This window comes from Anastrepha ludens, chromosome 5 (assembly GCF_028408465.1).
Source record: "Anastrepha ludens isolate Willacy chromosome 5, idAnaLude1.1, whole genome shotgun sequence".
Lineage (NCBI taxonomy): Eukaryota > Metazoa > Arthropoda > Insecta > Diptera > Tephritidae > Anastrepha > Anastrepha ludens.
Genome location: NC_071501.1, coordinates 93,611,664 through 93,627,738, shown reverse-complemented (window position 1 = coordinate 93,627,738; position 16,075 = coordinate 93,611,664). Strand labels below are relative to the sequence as shown.

The 16,075-nt window shown below is 41.9% G+C and overlaps 1 protein-coding gene across 1 annotated transcript; it reads left to right on the top strand.

Moving 5' to 3' along the window:
- Window positions 1-238: 238 nt before the first annotated feature.
- On the top strand, window positions 239-15,837 carry LOC128862793 (collagen alpha-1(IV) chain). Its single transcript, XM_054101532.1, has 9 exons — window positions 239-554; window positions 797-887; window positions 9,487-9,535; window positions 9,599-10,546; window positions 10,605-11,101; window positions 11,174-12,624; window positions 12,692-13,660; window positions 13,727-14,871; window positions 14,941-15,837. The coding sequence occupies exons 2-9, from the start codon at window positions 865-867 to the stop codon at window positions 15,199-15,201; spliced, it is 5,343 nt and encodes a 1,780-aa protein (XP_053957507.1). The 5' UTR covers window positions 239-554; window positions 797-864; the 3' UTR covers window positions 15,202-15,837.
- Window positions 15,838-16,075: the final 238 nt, after the last annotated feature.

Below are 16,075 nucleotides of genomic sequence, written 5' to 3'. Positions count from 1 at the left end.
ATTGATGGACGTTTGTCGTTGGCTGGAAGTTATACTATAATTAGTCGAGTGGTGCCTTCTAAAGTAAGTGGCTGCTTCTAGAGCCGTGTACGCCATAGCCATTGCTTCTTTGTCGGTGGCGTTCATATATATTTTTTATGTGTGTGTTTTTTTTGTATTTTTGTATTTTGCGATTGTTGGAGTTGGTGTGTGGTGCGTTTGCGGGAATTATGCTCGTCTAGCAGCCAGCGTCAGCGAGTCGACCATTCAGTCCGCTCCAGTCGATCCATAGTGTTAGATCGCTTTAGGAAGCCCGTCGTACCCGCACAACGCGTTAGGGTTGATGGGGTTTGTCAAAGGCAGAAAAAAAAATTCGCCTTTTGTTAATTTCGAAAGTTTCGTTTTTCTATTCCGTTCGTTTACGTAGTTTAAAGAAAGAAAACAAAAAAAAAGTAGTTAAATGAATAAAAAATTAATACGACGAAAAATACGTGAACTTTTTAATGTTTAGTTTTTTTATATTAAATATTATATTTTATTAATTCATCGATTTGAAGAGTGGCAACGAATAAAAAGTAAAGGAATTATTTTATAATGAAAATTATGCTAGAAACAATTTTTCCAACTAAGTGGCTAATTAAAATGTGTGCTCTAAGTGCAAAAAAAAAATACTTTGGTGTGCCTTGTTCGTTGTGTTCATTTGGTGTACTCAGCTCAGTAGATTTATCTTAGTTTTAAAGATTTCCCTAAATGTTGGCATATGATTTTTTTCTTTTGTTTAATTTTTTATGAACATTTCTATTTTTGTTCATTTAAGGCAGTTGACTGTTGAAAATTGAAAAAAGTTGGAAAAAGTGAAAGGAGCGCGTGCATAGAGCGTAGGGCATGATGGAGCCCCACTGGAAGCGGTAAGTGGAAATGTTTATGATTGTGCAACTGTAACGTGACGTTTGGCGAAATACCGTTATAACTTAAAAAACACAGAGCTTAAATGAAAGATAAATTATTTTTAAAATTAAATAAAGTTAAATAAGATCAACTAGTTTCTACCCAAATGCATGAAACCAAGTTTCGAAATTTTACTTAGTTGAAAACTCTACTCACTCATACCTTCAGCAGATTTGCTCGACTGCTCGTAAGTTATGGCGGCTGCGCACGTAATTTTCACTAAATATTAAGAATAAAATATTTAATAATTTTAATGAAGTTAATTTATAGCTTTAACGAGAGCATAAGAGAGTATTTTAAATGATAGTTCGTACGTTTTTCGGAAGTTAATATAAATTTCATTCTTAATATGGATATAAGAAAAAATACCGTTAAATAATGAAGACAAATGTACAATTTAAGGTGAATTAATTTAATTAAGCGGCGGCCGTACCCGAATGGGTTGGTGCGTGACTACCATTCGGAATACGTAGGCTCGAATCTCCGGATAAGAAACACCAAATTGAAGAAAAACATTTTTCTAATAGCGGTCGCCCCTCGGCAGGCAATGCAAACCTCTAAGTGTATTTCTGCCATGAAAAAGCTCCGCTTAAAAAATGTATTTATTCTTTAATTTAATTACAACTTTATAAATATATTTTTTTTAGAAAATTCTTTATTTATTTGAAATGATTTATATCACGGCGGCCGTTCTAGACTATCACTCGGTAGTGCCCTAGTCCGAACTCTGATATGTATTTGAAACACCAAATGATAGAAAAGTTTTTCTAGTAGCGGTTACCCCTTGGCAGGCAATTGCAGGCCTCCGGATGTGTTTATGCTATGAAAAAGCCATCTGCCGTTTGCAGGTCGCTTAAAACCGTAGGTTCCTCCATTTGTGCGAAAACATCAAGATGTACAAATAGAAGCAGTAACTGGGCTAAACGTCCAATAAAGGGCGTAAGCGCCAATTGTATGAATATTTATACACATGTAAATTAAAAAACAAAAATTTATTTTGAAAAAATTTGTGTAATGAATTTAAACGCCAATCATATACATGCATATATGAAGATTATTACGTTGTTTTAATTTTTTTTGTAATTTTTTCTTGTGAAATTTATTTATTTTTAATGTTTCTATAAAGGGTTTAAGCGCCAATTATATGCATACATATGTATATCCAGATAAATTAATTTTTTTTCTTTTCGAATTTTTATTTGTTTGAAATTAATATTTTTTTTAACTTTTTTGAACTTTGAACTTTTAATTTTATTAAGCAATAAAATTCTGCTGATTAACTTATAGTCGGTTCTTGCACTTCAGCAGCGTTTTCTGAAAATGCATGGCTATTCTTTTATGCCGTTACAACATACAAATATAAATAATGGATTTTGAATAGAAATAAATCAGCGAAAATTCAAATTGATTGGGCAATCTTTATTATTTTTCTGTAGAACCATTCATAACTGCGCCGTAATTCGGCCATCCGTAAACATCAATTCTGAGTTACTCGCTGGAGGACTTCGGTCGGTATCTCGCGAATAACTTTAGTAATGTTGGCTTTCAATGACTTAATCGAAGCTGGTTTATCCACAAAGCATTCAGACTATACATTCCCTCACAAGTAAAAGTCCAAAGTTGTGATATCACACGATCTTGGTGCTCAATCCACTGATCCGAGACGAGAGATAAATTGCTCACCGAAACGACAGCCAACGGCGCAGTAAATCCATTGCTTCACGGGCTGTATGGCAAGTAGCGGCGTTCGCCGTTTTGTTGGAACCAAATGTTGTGGAAATCACGGGCTTCAATTTCCGGCATCAGAAAGTCGTTCATCATGGCGCGGTAGCGTTCGCCATTCACTGTTACATTGGCGCTGGCCTCGTCTTTAAAGAAATATGGGCCGATGATTCCTCCAGCCCATAGGCCACACCAAACGGTTATTTTTAAAAGATGTAATGACTGTTCTTAAATGGCTTCGTGTTGCTGCTCAGCCCAAATATGCCTATTTTGTTTATTGACGTAGCCATAAAGTTAAAAATGGACCCCATCGCTGTACATCATAAGTCGGCCTGAGCGCGCGATCAACACTTTTTACAGAGCGTCGATTTTCGCAATTCGATTCTACGATTCGAATCGATGCACGATTTTTAAACGTTGTTGAGACGTAAGCCTTCCCATGATGAAATGCCAATGAATACTGAAATAATGATGTATTTAGTTTCCCTATTGGGAAAAGTACATCCAATTTTATGGCCGTTTACCTAACATAAATGTTCGAAATGAATCACCGCACAGAAATGTAAGATGCCTCCGCTATGAGCTTTATAGAAAAGTAATAACTTACCTTAGGCAGCAATTTCACTTACTTAGAAACGTTATTCCAAATGATATAGAAAAAATCTTCTTTAGTTATCAATCTGTGAATGTTGTCTTAGGTGATCAACAACCGTCTCTCAAGCGACATGCACTTTTATTCGGCTCAGCCTTCGAAAGTACAAGTACAAGGTGGCGCAAAATTGATCAACTTATCGGAAGATTTATAATGGTTGAAAATTACGTTTTACGTCAATCATATTTCACACTTGTGAATTAAACAGCTGCAGTACACAAGCAGACAAGCAATGAAGCGCGTAAAGGTATATTACATATACAAACTCATTTTATAGACCTTCAAATCTATATTCCATATCCGGGTTTTTATACAGCGGTGTTGATGGCTCCACTTTCAAATTAAATAGAAATAATAGAATTATTTAGAATAAAAAAACAAAATTAAAAATGTATTAAAACTAATGGTTTCTATAGCCCGAATTGATCATAATGGACTATGAGCCTTATTGTGTCCCACAGGACAACCGCTTCAACCTATGCTAACCTAGCCCGAATTGGCTGTATTTTTCTATGGTTCAATATGTGCGTAGCTTTTATTAATTTCCTTTGCTTTTATGTTTTGAATATGAGCCAAATTGAAATGATTTTTAGAGATATCTCCATCACAGCGTCTTCTTCTTCTTCTTGAGTGGCGCAATAACCGCTTACACGATTTTGGCCGAGTTTAACAAAGCGGCACCTATCTGAAAATTTGACTATTTTCTTCTTATTCAATTAAAGACAAACTTATTCAGTGAGTCTAAAAGCAATCGGCTGGCTAGTATACCGATGAGTTAATTTCCGGGATTTCTAATAACACAAAAGCGCTACTAATGGCGATGGCGCCTTCTTTATATATATATACCTATATATATATAATTGGCTCTTGCGCTCTTTATTGTGTTTGGCCGAGCTCCTGCTCCAATTTGTGGGGGTTGAATTGATGATTTCCACAAATGGAGGGACCTATAGTTTTACGTCGCCTCCAATCACAGTTGGTTTTTTCCACATATAGAAGGACCCAGAGTTTTAAGCCGACTCCGAAAGGCAGATGGTTTTTTATGAAGAGTTTTTTCATGGCAGAAATACATTTGAAGACTTCTGAGGAGTGACTGCATAAGAAAAAACTTTTTCTATCAATCCTTCTTTAGAAAATGGAAAATCTTCGAAGTTTGCCCGATTGAATGAAACGCTTGGCCTATGTCTTCCTTATATCTTGTTCCATTGAACAATATCAACAGTTATACAGGGTTCTCCAATACGGACTATTTTCGTCAGCTTAGCTGAGCGTCATCTGCTTTCCTTTTTTGCCATTTGTAAAAAATTCATCGTACAGTGTAGAAAGACGCATACAATTTGTTGAACTTTACTATGAAGAATGGACGTTCAGTTAAACTTGTTTTCCGTAAATTACTTGATGTATTTGGTCGTCATAAGCTTCCTACTGAACGCGAAAGTGTTTGGCCGAGCTTCTCCTCCTATTTGTGGTGTGCGTTTTGATGTTGTTCCACAAATGGAGGGACCTACAGTTTTAAGCCGACTCCGAACGGCAGATATTTTTTTGAGGAGCTTTTTCATGGCAGAAATACTCTCAGAGGTTTGCCATTGCCTGCCGAGGGGCGACCGCTATTAGAAAAATGTTTTTCTTTTTTTGTTTTTAATTTTGGTGTTTCACCGAGATTTGAACCTACGTTCCCTCTGTGAATTCCGAATGGTAGTCACGCACCAACCCATTCGGCTACGGCTGCCGAAATAAAGTATATTATCACAAAATTTGAGACTAGCAGTTATGTAGATGTTAAATATTATAGCATCCAAACTGTACGCAATCGGAATGCTCGAAAGATAATTTTGATTTTATTCTTGAAAGTGTTAAAGAGGACCCGAAAATGTTAATTCCACGTCGCTCACAGCATTTGAGCATTCTTAAGACAGTTAAAGTTCGATAGTCATTTTTTATCAAAGTATTGCTTTCTGTTGCTCAATTCCGTTTCGCTGCAGATGAATGCGAGGCATTCGTTCTCCAATCAAACATCTGTCCAATTGTGTAACCACAAATATGTGCGTTCCTTAAGGTGATATCTTTAGAGGGGGAGGGCGTAAGGCGCAAGCGAAAAATTGCTTTTTCCTATACATTAACTTTACTCCGGTGTTATTATTCACCGTTTGCCTAGGACATAAACCAGAAATGAGATGCAGGAACATAAATTTGATATCAACCTGCAGTTAGGCGCAGGTTGATACTAGCGACGATTTTTTTTTTTGCTGCAATGATGTATATATGTATCAATATGCATGAGATTTTGATCGGCTTCAACAAAACACACCAGTTGCTTATTGTTCACAATTAAGCTGACTCAGATTGGAAACACCAAGTCGGACCCAAACCTTTTCTAGTTTGGTTTTCTATACACAAGTTCAGCTGTGTAACTTAGAAAGCAGAAAAAATTCCCTTGTCTGAAGAATCGGTTTATATGCGAGCAATAGTGCGTGAATACCATACGGTAGTGCTTGGATTCGAAAGCCAGTGTGGGAATAAACACCAAATGATGGATACACATTTTTTAACAGTGGTTGCCCCTCTTCTGCTGTCAAAAAGCTACTCATAAAAAATCATTACCCATTCGGAGGCGACATAAAATTGTAGGTCCCTATATTGGTGGAAAAACATGAAATAGGATTATGGGGGTGTAAACGCCAAATGTGTAAGTTTAAGCATAAGAAGTTCATTATTTTCTCTGTAGATGGCTGTAGTGATCGATATCTCGCAAAATATCGATCACACAATTTCGAGTTTTTACTCGTTGTCAAGGTTTCACACTAAAAAAACTCTTGTGCTGTTTTTGGTTTATTCCATTGAGTTCGGTTGAGAAAATTCGGTTTTTTTTATAAAGGGGAAAATGCAAGCCAGGCCGCTGAAATTGTGAATGGTGGTGGTGGTTTATGGTGCCGATACTGTAACAGCTAATTACGTGCAATTTCGGCTTCGTGATTCCGTTCAGGCATTTTAGGTGTTAAAGAAATTGTCGATAAAATCACAAAAATAATCGAAGTAGACCGGTATTCTGGTAGTCGTAGCATCGTAGCAGCCCCACGAGCTAAAGATCGACCGTAAAACATTTTTAAAAAATTTGAGCAAACATTTTACATAAATAATAGATTTATTCTTCCCCAAACTAATATAATACATAAAGTAAAATATCTCCAGTTTTTTTTAATTAAGTTTTTAAAATTTTGTATCTTAATATCTCCTAAACCTAAGAATTCCTTGCAACACTAAGCAGGCGGGCGTACTGGCAATTGGGGAAGCTTTTAGGTTACTAACCGAGATTTCTCTTTTAAGGGTTATATCGCTATTCTTTCGTATAGCCAAGCTGCCATCCAGGCACTGGACGCGACTATAACAACCTCTAAAGTGGTGGAGCAAAGTACCTTGAGTGCAAACCATAAAGTAACCTTAATTTGGGTCCTGGGGCACCGGAACATAGAAGGTAACGAAAAAGCTGATGAACTGGTCCCCCTCTTGCCTGTTTATCAGCTTTTTCGTTGCCATGAATAGCGTTCTTGCAGTACCAGTATTCACACCATTAGGTGCGGTCAAGAATGCAATTTCCCTAAAATACCTTCGAATTGCAGATTGTAGATGGAGAGACCAGACGAAATGCAAAATGAGCCGGACGTTATGGCCCTCCTACAACCTCAAGCAATCGTCGACATTGATAAACATGACTCGACGGGACGCCTGAAGACTAACGGCAGTCATAACTGGCTTCTGGTCTATCGGAGAACAAGCCGCCAAAATGGGCATCCCTCACAACACATACTGTCATAGTTGTAAACAACCGGAGAAAAAAGAAACAATCTTCCATTTCCTCTGTGAATGCCCTGCCCTATGGATGGGCAGAATGTTAACCCTGGGCAAACCGCTGTTCGAGAGTCTCGAGCAATTGTCTGGTTTAGACGTCAACAACCTAATAAGGTTCCTAAACCGCACAGACTGGATATAGTCTTACTGTAAATAACTGTTAAACAATTTGGTAACGGGGATGTGGCAACAAAATTGTGCGGAAGCGCTAGTTGGATTCTGGATGAACCACCACTCTAACCAACCAACCACCCAAGCACCTTTTTCTCCTCCAACTATTAAAATGGGCTTAACTAGCTGAGACAGTAAACTATACCGTGTCCTTTAACTCTTTTAGTTCTCTCAACTACTTGACAAAGATAAATTTGTTGATTCCGAAACTATGGCAAGTTCGAAGTAAAGGTTCACTATTTTGCTCAACTATTTTTAAGGTTTTTAAAACCGTTTAGCAAAACTAATTGTATCTTATACAGATAGGTTTTATTCCGAACAGCTGTGGATCTCTTTTGGCTTTCGGTTTCCCGAATTCTGCAGAAGCTGTCTCAATACTTAAGTAGATAACTCGTTAATGAGTTGAAAAATCTCAGCACTATGGAATTCACTGATCTTCTAATGTTTTTGATCAGTTCATATCGGTTTTAGGAGAGATCGGGACAAATTTCCTATGTGGAACCACAATGGGCTATGGCCTGAGTGTGTTCTGTAGTGGACAACCACTAGTTAATTTCACTTCTCTTTAAATCTAACCACATCTTTCAAAGATCACAATCGCATTTTTAATTTTAAATTTTCAGAGCCTATTTTGAATTTCTTGTACAATAGAACCTTTTGGTCCCAGTGCTAAATTCCATCATAGTAATAATAATTTAAAATTCTGCATCCTATTCCTCACCCTAAGTCGAATATTCTATTTTTAATACTGATACTGTTTCCACTTTTTGTTTGATTATTTTATTTCCTGTAATCTTAGCATCTCTAAAACCCTACTTTGTTAACGATTTAATTAAGTGGTAACTTTTACGGTGAAAAGTTCTCTGCCTAGTCTGAATTTTTTAGAAACCTGTCTCTTAAATATGAGTGTCTCTTCGCTGTGTTTCTCTTTAAAAAATTTCTCTGGTAAAGATCTCACAACACACACAATTACAGAAATGCCAGCAAGTATGTATGTGTGTATGTGCAAGCAGTTATGCACATGAAATGCTGAGGCGCAAAGACTTATCTTCTGTGTGTTTGTATGTGTAAATAAAGCGTTTTTCAGTAAGAGCGCTTCAACTTTTTTTTTTGAATAAAACACAAACGGTTTGACTTTTTTAACTAATTTTTTTTTATTATCGAGTTTGAACATATACATTTAAGTATGAAATTCGATTTCTTTTGCATGACCACCGCGTGCACGTTTTACGAAGTCCAATCGTTGAACCCAATTTTCGACCACTCTTTTGCATAAATCGGCCGAAATTCCAGCAATTTCGCGTTCAATATTGGCTCTGAGCTCACAAATCGTCGCCGGCTTGTTACTGTAGACCAATGACTTCACATAACCCCAAAGAAAATAGTCTAGAGGCGTCAAATCACACGAGCGCGGCGGCCATTCGACCGGTCCATTTCTGGAAATAATGCGCTCATCGAACTTACTCTTCAACAAATCAATTGTAGCGTGTGCTGTGTGGCTTGAGGCCCCGTCCTGTTGAAACCACATGTCGTCTAAGTCCATACCATTCAATTGCGGCCAAAAATAATCGTTTATCATGTCGCGGTATCGATTTCCATTCACAGTAACGTAGCGATCGTTCTCGTCAACGAAAAAATATGTGCCAATTACGCCGCCGGCATGTAAACCGCACCAAACAGTGATTTTTTCGGGATGCAACGGTGCCTCATGAATCACGTGTGGATTGCTTTCTGCCCAGTAACGCATATTTTGCTTGTTGACAAAGCCATTGAGTCAAAAGTGAGCTTCATCACTGAAGATGATTTTTTGGAAAAAATCTGGATCATTACTTTTTTTCTGGACGATTATTTTCATAAAAAATTTGCACGATTTGCAATCGTTGCTCAAGTGTGTAGCGTTCCATGATGAAATGTATACTAATGAAGGTTACAAATGACAAGCGAAAAATAAAAAATATTGCGTCGTTCGCCCTCCCTATCGGAAAAAAGTTGAAGCGCCCCTATTGAAAAACGCTATACTTATATTGTAAACTTATATTTTAAATTATTAAAACTACTTATTGCATATTTTTAATATTTTCAATTTATGTGCTACATTTATTGATTAAATTTAATTTCTTAATTTTTCTTTCGGCACTAATGACACTCGAAATTTTTCTATTTTGTAGGCTAATTTTCGCCGCTACAATAGCTGGAGCGTTACTTGGCGCAAATGCGGTAGGATTAGCTATTAAACTGTGTTCACTTTCATTTAATTTCGCTTAATTTTATTTTATTCAGCAATTTTGGAAAAATACCGACACGGGTGCAATTTATAATCCACCCAGCCATTATAGAGATGAATCAACGCCTCCACGTTCACCAATCGATGATAGTTATGCGATTATCGAAACTGTGACCACAAATCGTCAAGGACCTCCTCGAAATTGCACATCCGGCACAGTTGGTTGTATCCCAAAATGTTTTGCTGAGAAGGGTAATCGCGGTTTTCCCGGTGAAGCTGGTCCACCCGGTCCGAAAGGCATGCCTGGGTATCCTGGTCCCGAAGGTCCACCCGGCGATAAGGGCCAAAAAGGTGATCCTGGTCCATTAGGTCCACGCGGTTATAAAGGTGAACGAGGTGTTTCCGGCATTCCTGGTATGCCTGGCGTACCCGGTGTACAGGGTATCTCAGGTAATCCTGGCTCCCCTGGATCACCTGGCAAAGATGGTTGTGACGGCCAAGATGGTATACCCGGTCTACAAGGTCTGAGTGGTATGGCTGGTCCACGCGGTTATCCCGGTCAGCCTGGTGTTAAAGGTGAAAAGGGTGAGCCTGCAAAGGAAAATGGTGATTATGCTAAAGGTGAAAAGGGTGAACCTGGTTTCGCTGGACGCTCTGGCAACCCAGGTCCCGAAGGTCAACAAGGTCCTAAAGGTGATCGTGGTGATACTGGACAGTATGGTCCACCTGGTCCACGTGGTGAACGCGGTCTGAAGGGTGATAAAGGTGCGCCATGCTTTGCCCCTCCACAACCTGGCAAGAAAGGTGACAAGGGTGAAAAGGGAGAGCCCGCTTCTGTGAAGCATTCGACGACGCAAAAAAGCATTACCGGAGAAAAGGGCGAAAGGGGTGAGAAGGGAGAGCCAGGTATACCTGGAGCGAAAGGTGATCCGGGTTATACTGGCGAGACTGGTCGTGATGGTATGAAGGGTGAAAAAGGTTTGCCTGGCGGTCCAGGTGATAGAGTAAGTTAATGACAAAACAATTTATTGAAATGCAAAAATTTTATTTGTAATATTTCAGGGACGTCAAGGTAATTTCGGACCCCCTGGCCCACCTGGTCAAAAGGGTGATCGTGGTGAAACTGGATTAAACGGTTTGGCTGGTAAACCTGGGCAAAAGGGTGAACCAGGTCTTCCTGGCAGACCCGGCGAGCGCGGTTTACTTGGACCTCCAGGTCCGCCTGGTGGTGGTCGAGGCTCTCCTGGTGCACCTGGCCCCAAAGGTCCCCGTGGTTACACCGGTGCTCCTGGTCCCAAGGGTTTAGATGGTGTTGACGGTCCTCCTGGTGCACAAGGTATTCCTGGACCTAAAGGTGGTCCAGGTTTACCTGGCCGCCCTGGTGTTGAAGGTCCCCCTGGCGAGAAAGGTGAAAAGGGTAATGCAGGTCGCACAGGTCCTACTGGTCCCATTGGTCCCATGGGTCATACTGGTCCACCAGGTCCAGAAGGTCAAAAGGGTGAGCCCGGATATCCTGGTATTGGTATTGTGGGTCCTAAAGGTGATGATGGCACACCTGGGTAAGTTAAAAAGACTTGTTAGACAGATTGAAAATTTATGGCGCTAAATTTGCAATCCATTTCTCTAAACAGTATTCCCGGATTAAAAGGCCAAAAAGGTGAACGAGGTTTCAAAGGTAACGCTGGTGCGCCAGGAGATTCCAAATTTGGGCGTCCAGGTTCTCCTGGACGTGCTGGATTACCTGGTCAGAAAGGTGATCAAGGGCGCCCTGGTATTCCCGGACAAAAAGGTGACATGGGTGCCAAGGGTGATGTAGGCGGTAAATGCTCGTCCTGTCCTGCTGGTGCTAAAGGTGATAAAGGCGATCGCGGCTTGGACGGTATTCCTGGAACACCCGGTGCACGAGGTCCTCCTGGAGCTGTTGGTGCTCCTGGCGAACGTGGTTCTGACGGAATTGCTGGTATGGATGGACCTCCTGGCGAAAAAGGTGAAGATGGCAGAGACGGAATGATGGGACCTGAAGGTCCCGCTGGTAAAGATGCGATAATCGACATAAGTCTTACCAAAACTGAGAAGGGAGATAAAGGTGACAGAGGCTATCCTGGACCAGCTGGTTTGAAGGGAGACCGTGGTGAATCTGGTTTTTCTGGTATTAGTGGTGCCAAAGGAGAAATAGGTGCTAAAGGTGATAAGGGTTATGCTGGTCAGCCTGGTGTTGATGGTATGCCTGGAAACCCAGGACGCGATGGACGTGATGGTATCCCCGGTTTAAGCATAAAGGGTGAACCTGGTCGCCCAGGTCGTGATGGAATCAAGGGTGACAAGGGAACCTCCGGATATCCTGGGCAAAAGGGTGATCCTGGAACCTGTGACGCCGCCATGTTAACAGTTCCCGCCAAGGGAAATAAAGGTGATCGAGGTATACCTGGAATGCCTGGTCCAATGGGTCCCATGGGCGACAAGGGTGACCAAGGACGTGTTGGACCGAAAGGTGAAACGGGTCCACAAGGTCCCGTTGGCCCTGTAGGTCCACGCGGTTTGACAGGTCCACGAGGAGAGAAAGGCAACCCAGGTGTTATGGGTGCTCCTGGAAACCCTGGTAAAGATGGATTAAGAGGACCTCCTGGCAGAAACGGAGAACGTGGACTAAAAGGTGAACAAGGTATCTCTGTTGCTGGTCCACCAGGACCGCAAGGTCGTGATGGCTTACCTGGCCTGAAAGGTGATCGTGGTGCTCCTGGCGCGTACGGCCCACCGGGTCCAGATGGAGCTGTGGGTTATCCGGGCGACAAAGGTGATTCTGGTTTGCCTGGACTCACTGGTATGGCTGGACCTGTTGGTCCTAAAGGTGATATTGGTCCACTTGGACCACCTGGACCTCCCGGTCCACCTGGTAAGCCTGGTGTAGATGGTGTACAAGGACGTGATGGAGCAAAGGGCGAACCTGGCAATCCTGGTTGGGTTGGTATGCCCGGATCTAAAGGCGAACGCGGTGCCCCTGGTAACGATGGACCCAAAGGCTTCCCTGGCGCTACTGGAGCCCCTGGAAAACGCGGCACTCCTGGTCCCTCTGGCATAGATGGTAAATACATAATGGAAATATATTTAGCCAACCAACACTAATAAAAGATGTGTTCACTTTATTTCAGGCATGAAGGGAGACAAGGGCGAAATCGGCTTAACTGGCAATGATGGTTTAACTGGACCTCGAGGACCTCCCGGTGCCCCTGGCCCAATGGGAATTAAAGGTGATATTGGTCCACAAGGTCCACCTGGAACTGATGGTCGTCCTGGATTGGATGGCGAAAAGGGTGCTCAAGGCTTGCCTGGTTTTGACGGTCCACAAGGTTTACCCGGTGACGCTGCGGAAAAAGGACAAAAGGGTGAGCCGGGTCTGTCTGGTTTACGCGGTCCTGAAGGACAACCGGGTATAAATGGTTTGCCTGGCGAAAAAGGTTTCGCGGGTGTGTCCATTCGTGGAACCCCTGGAGCCAAGGGTGATAAAGGTGATCGTGGCCGGGATGGTATAGATGGACGTGATGGCAAGCCTGGACAGAAGGGTGAAGCTGGATTCCCTGGAATGAAAGGACAAAGAGGTGATAAGGGGGATATGGGCCTATCGGGTGCCCCGGGTGCTCCTGGCATCGATGGAAGACCCGGAGAGACAGGCGCACCTGGTCCAGTTGGGTATACTGGCGCTAAGGGAGACAAAGGAGACTATGGTTATCAAGGAGTACAGGGTGTAAAAGGTGACAAGGGTGCTACTGGTCTACCTGGTTTAGCTGGAGTTCCTGGGCCAAAAGGTGAACGTGGTTTTCCTGGTGTAAACGGAATTGATGCTCAGCCAATAACCATTAAGGGAGACAAAGGAGAAATGGGTGAATTCGGAGTGGTTGGTTTGCCTGGTCCTATGGGCCTTAAGGGTAATCAAGGTGTACCGGGATTGAGAGGACAAAAAGGAGAACGTGGACTAATTGGTCCACTGGGCATGCCTGGTTTGGCAGGTGAACCTGGTCTTAAGGGTGATCAAGGTCCTGCTGGCGAGCCTGGAGCACCTGGGCCTGCCATCAAGGGTGAAAAAGGTCTGCCCGGAAGGTCTGGAAAGAACGGTCGTGAAGGTAAATAAATATATATTCTAAATTATATATTTTAAATACAAAAAATAAAAAATATATGGCTAATAGGTGCCCCTGGTGTAATTGGACAAAAGGGCGAAAAGGGTCTTCCTGGCCTCGCTGGTATGCCCGGTTTGGTTGGCTTGCCTGGCCCTGTTGGTCCACCTGGCTTAAAGGGTGAACGGGGCCCCATGGGACTTCCTGGACGTGACGGCGCTGATGGCTTACCTGGAGCTCCTGGTCTCAAGGGTGATATGGGTTTCACAGGTCCCAAAGGAGAGCGCGGTTTAACTGGATTTGAAGGCCAAAAGGGTGACAAGGGTGAACAAGGCTTACCTGGACCACAAGGTGTACCAGGTTTGAATGGAATGAAAGGTGATCGCGGTTATCCAGGTATGGATGGATTACCTGGACCTGTGGGTGCGCCTGGTGAAAAGGGTGCAACCGGACCTAAAGGTCGCGATGGACGAGATGGCACGCCTGGAGCGCGTGGTCAAAAGGGTGAACCTGGCCTACTACCACCACCAGGACCTAAAGGTGAACCTGGACACCCAGGTCGCGATGGCGAGAAAGGAGATCGTGGTGCACCTGGACCACGTGGCTTAATTGGCTTACAAGGCGAACGTGGCGAGAAAGGTGAAATGGGCTTAACTGGTCGGATTGGACAAATCGGACGACCAGGACCTAAAGGTGAACAAGGCTTGCCTGGACCACCAGGACGTGACGGTGCTCCCGGCCTGATAGGTATACAAGGTGAAGCCGGTGCAGCGTGCACAGCAGCACAAGACTACCTTACCGGCATACTGCTGGTCAAGCACAGTCAATCCGAAGAGACACCACGTTGCCCGCTGGGCCAAATCGAACTATGGACAGGCTTTTCCATGTTGTACGTAGACGGCAACGACTATGCGCACAATCAAGATCTCGGCTCTGCTGGTTCCTGTGTGCGTCGCTTCTCAACACTGCCAGTGATGGCATGCGGCCAGAACAACATTTGCAATTATGCATCGAGAAACGATAAGACCTTCTGGCTATCAACATCTGCCCCCATTCCAATGATGCCCATTAATAACGAAGAAATCAGCAAATATATTTCGCGCTGTGTGGTCTGCGAGGCCCCAGCGAACGTGATCGCTGTACACAGCCAGTCGCTAACAATTCCCGACTGCCCCTACGGATGGGAAAGCTTATGGATAGGCTACAGCTTCGTAATGGTAATTGCCTTCGTTAAATTTCTAAATCTTGCGAAAAAGTAATTACATTATTTTTTCTCCATATTCTAGCACACTGCCGTGGGTAATGGCGGCGGTGGTCAGGCGTTGGCATCGCCCGGTTCTTGTCTGGAAGACTTCCGCGCCACACCATTCATTGAGTGTAATGGCGGTAAAGGTCACTGCCACTTCTATGAAACAATGACCAGCTTCTGGCTGGTTACAGTCGAGAACAACGAACAGTTCCAACGCCCCGCAATGCAAACACTCAAAGCCGGCAATTTGCTGCAACGAGTATCTAGATGTACAGTCTGTATAAAAAATTCAACATAAGCACAATTCTTAAACTTGATTTTCTCCAAAACTTGTATGCCACTATAAATCGAAAGTCAATTTTATTCAATAACTTATTTAACTTTACACTCGAGTCGGCAAAACCCAGAACAAAAGATTCAAAGAAAATGCCGTTAAGAAAACATCCAAACCTTAAACCTGAAAAGAGTTACAAGTAACAATTTGCTATGATTTCCTTATAATTCCACGAGAATAAACTTTACGGTCACGCCGTAGTTTCTAATGATTATTGTATGTAATCGAAGAGTACTTGCCCAAGTGTTAATGTTAATTTTTACATATACAAACAAAAATGAAAACAAAAATTCTGCCATTATTCTATGAAGTTGCAAAAGTTTAAAGCTTCTTGTTTTTTAATTGTAATATTAGCATGTAAACTATAAGCGAAATGAAAAATAAAACATAACTAAATATGTAATATGTGTAGTAGCCATCTAATAAACTGTATATTTGTATGAAAAAATAAAATAAAATAAAACGAAACACAAATACCGAATACATCAATAAAATGAAATTCCTAGGCAATATACAATATTTTTACACTAAATAACTAAATAAAGTGAGAAACATAAAAATTTTATATAAATCGAACGATTCATTTCAAAGAAGGTCGCACAAATAAATCTCCTATACACATGCAATAGTATTTTTGTATTTAGGTGCCGTAGTGTTAGTTCTGTGCCGAGGTATTATAGCTTTGTTCACAATTTGTCAATTAAATATGGCTGCTCTCGCAGTACGATCGTGCCTGATGAATAACCTGAAGACAGATCGGCACAAGTCTCAGCGGTAATGAGATTCTATCGAACGATTTTAGTAACCGAAAATTCACTCAAATCTGGCATTTTTCAAA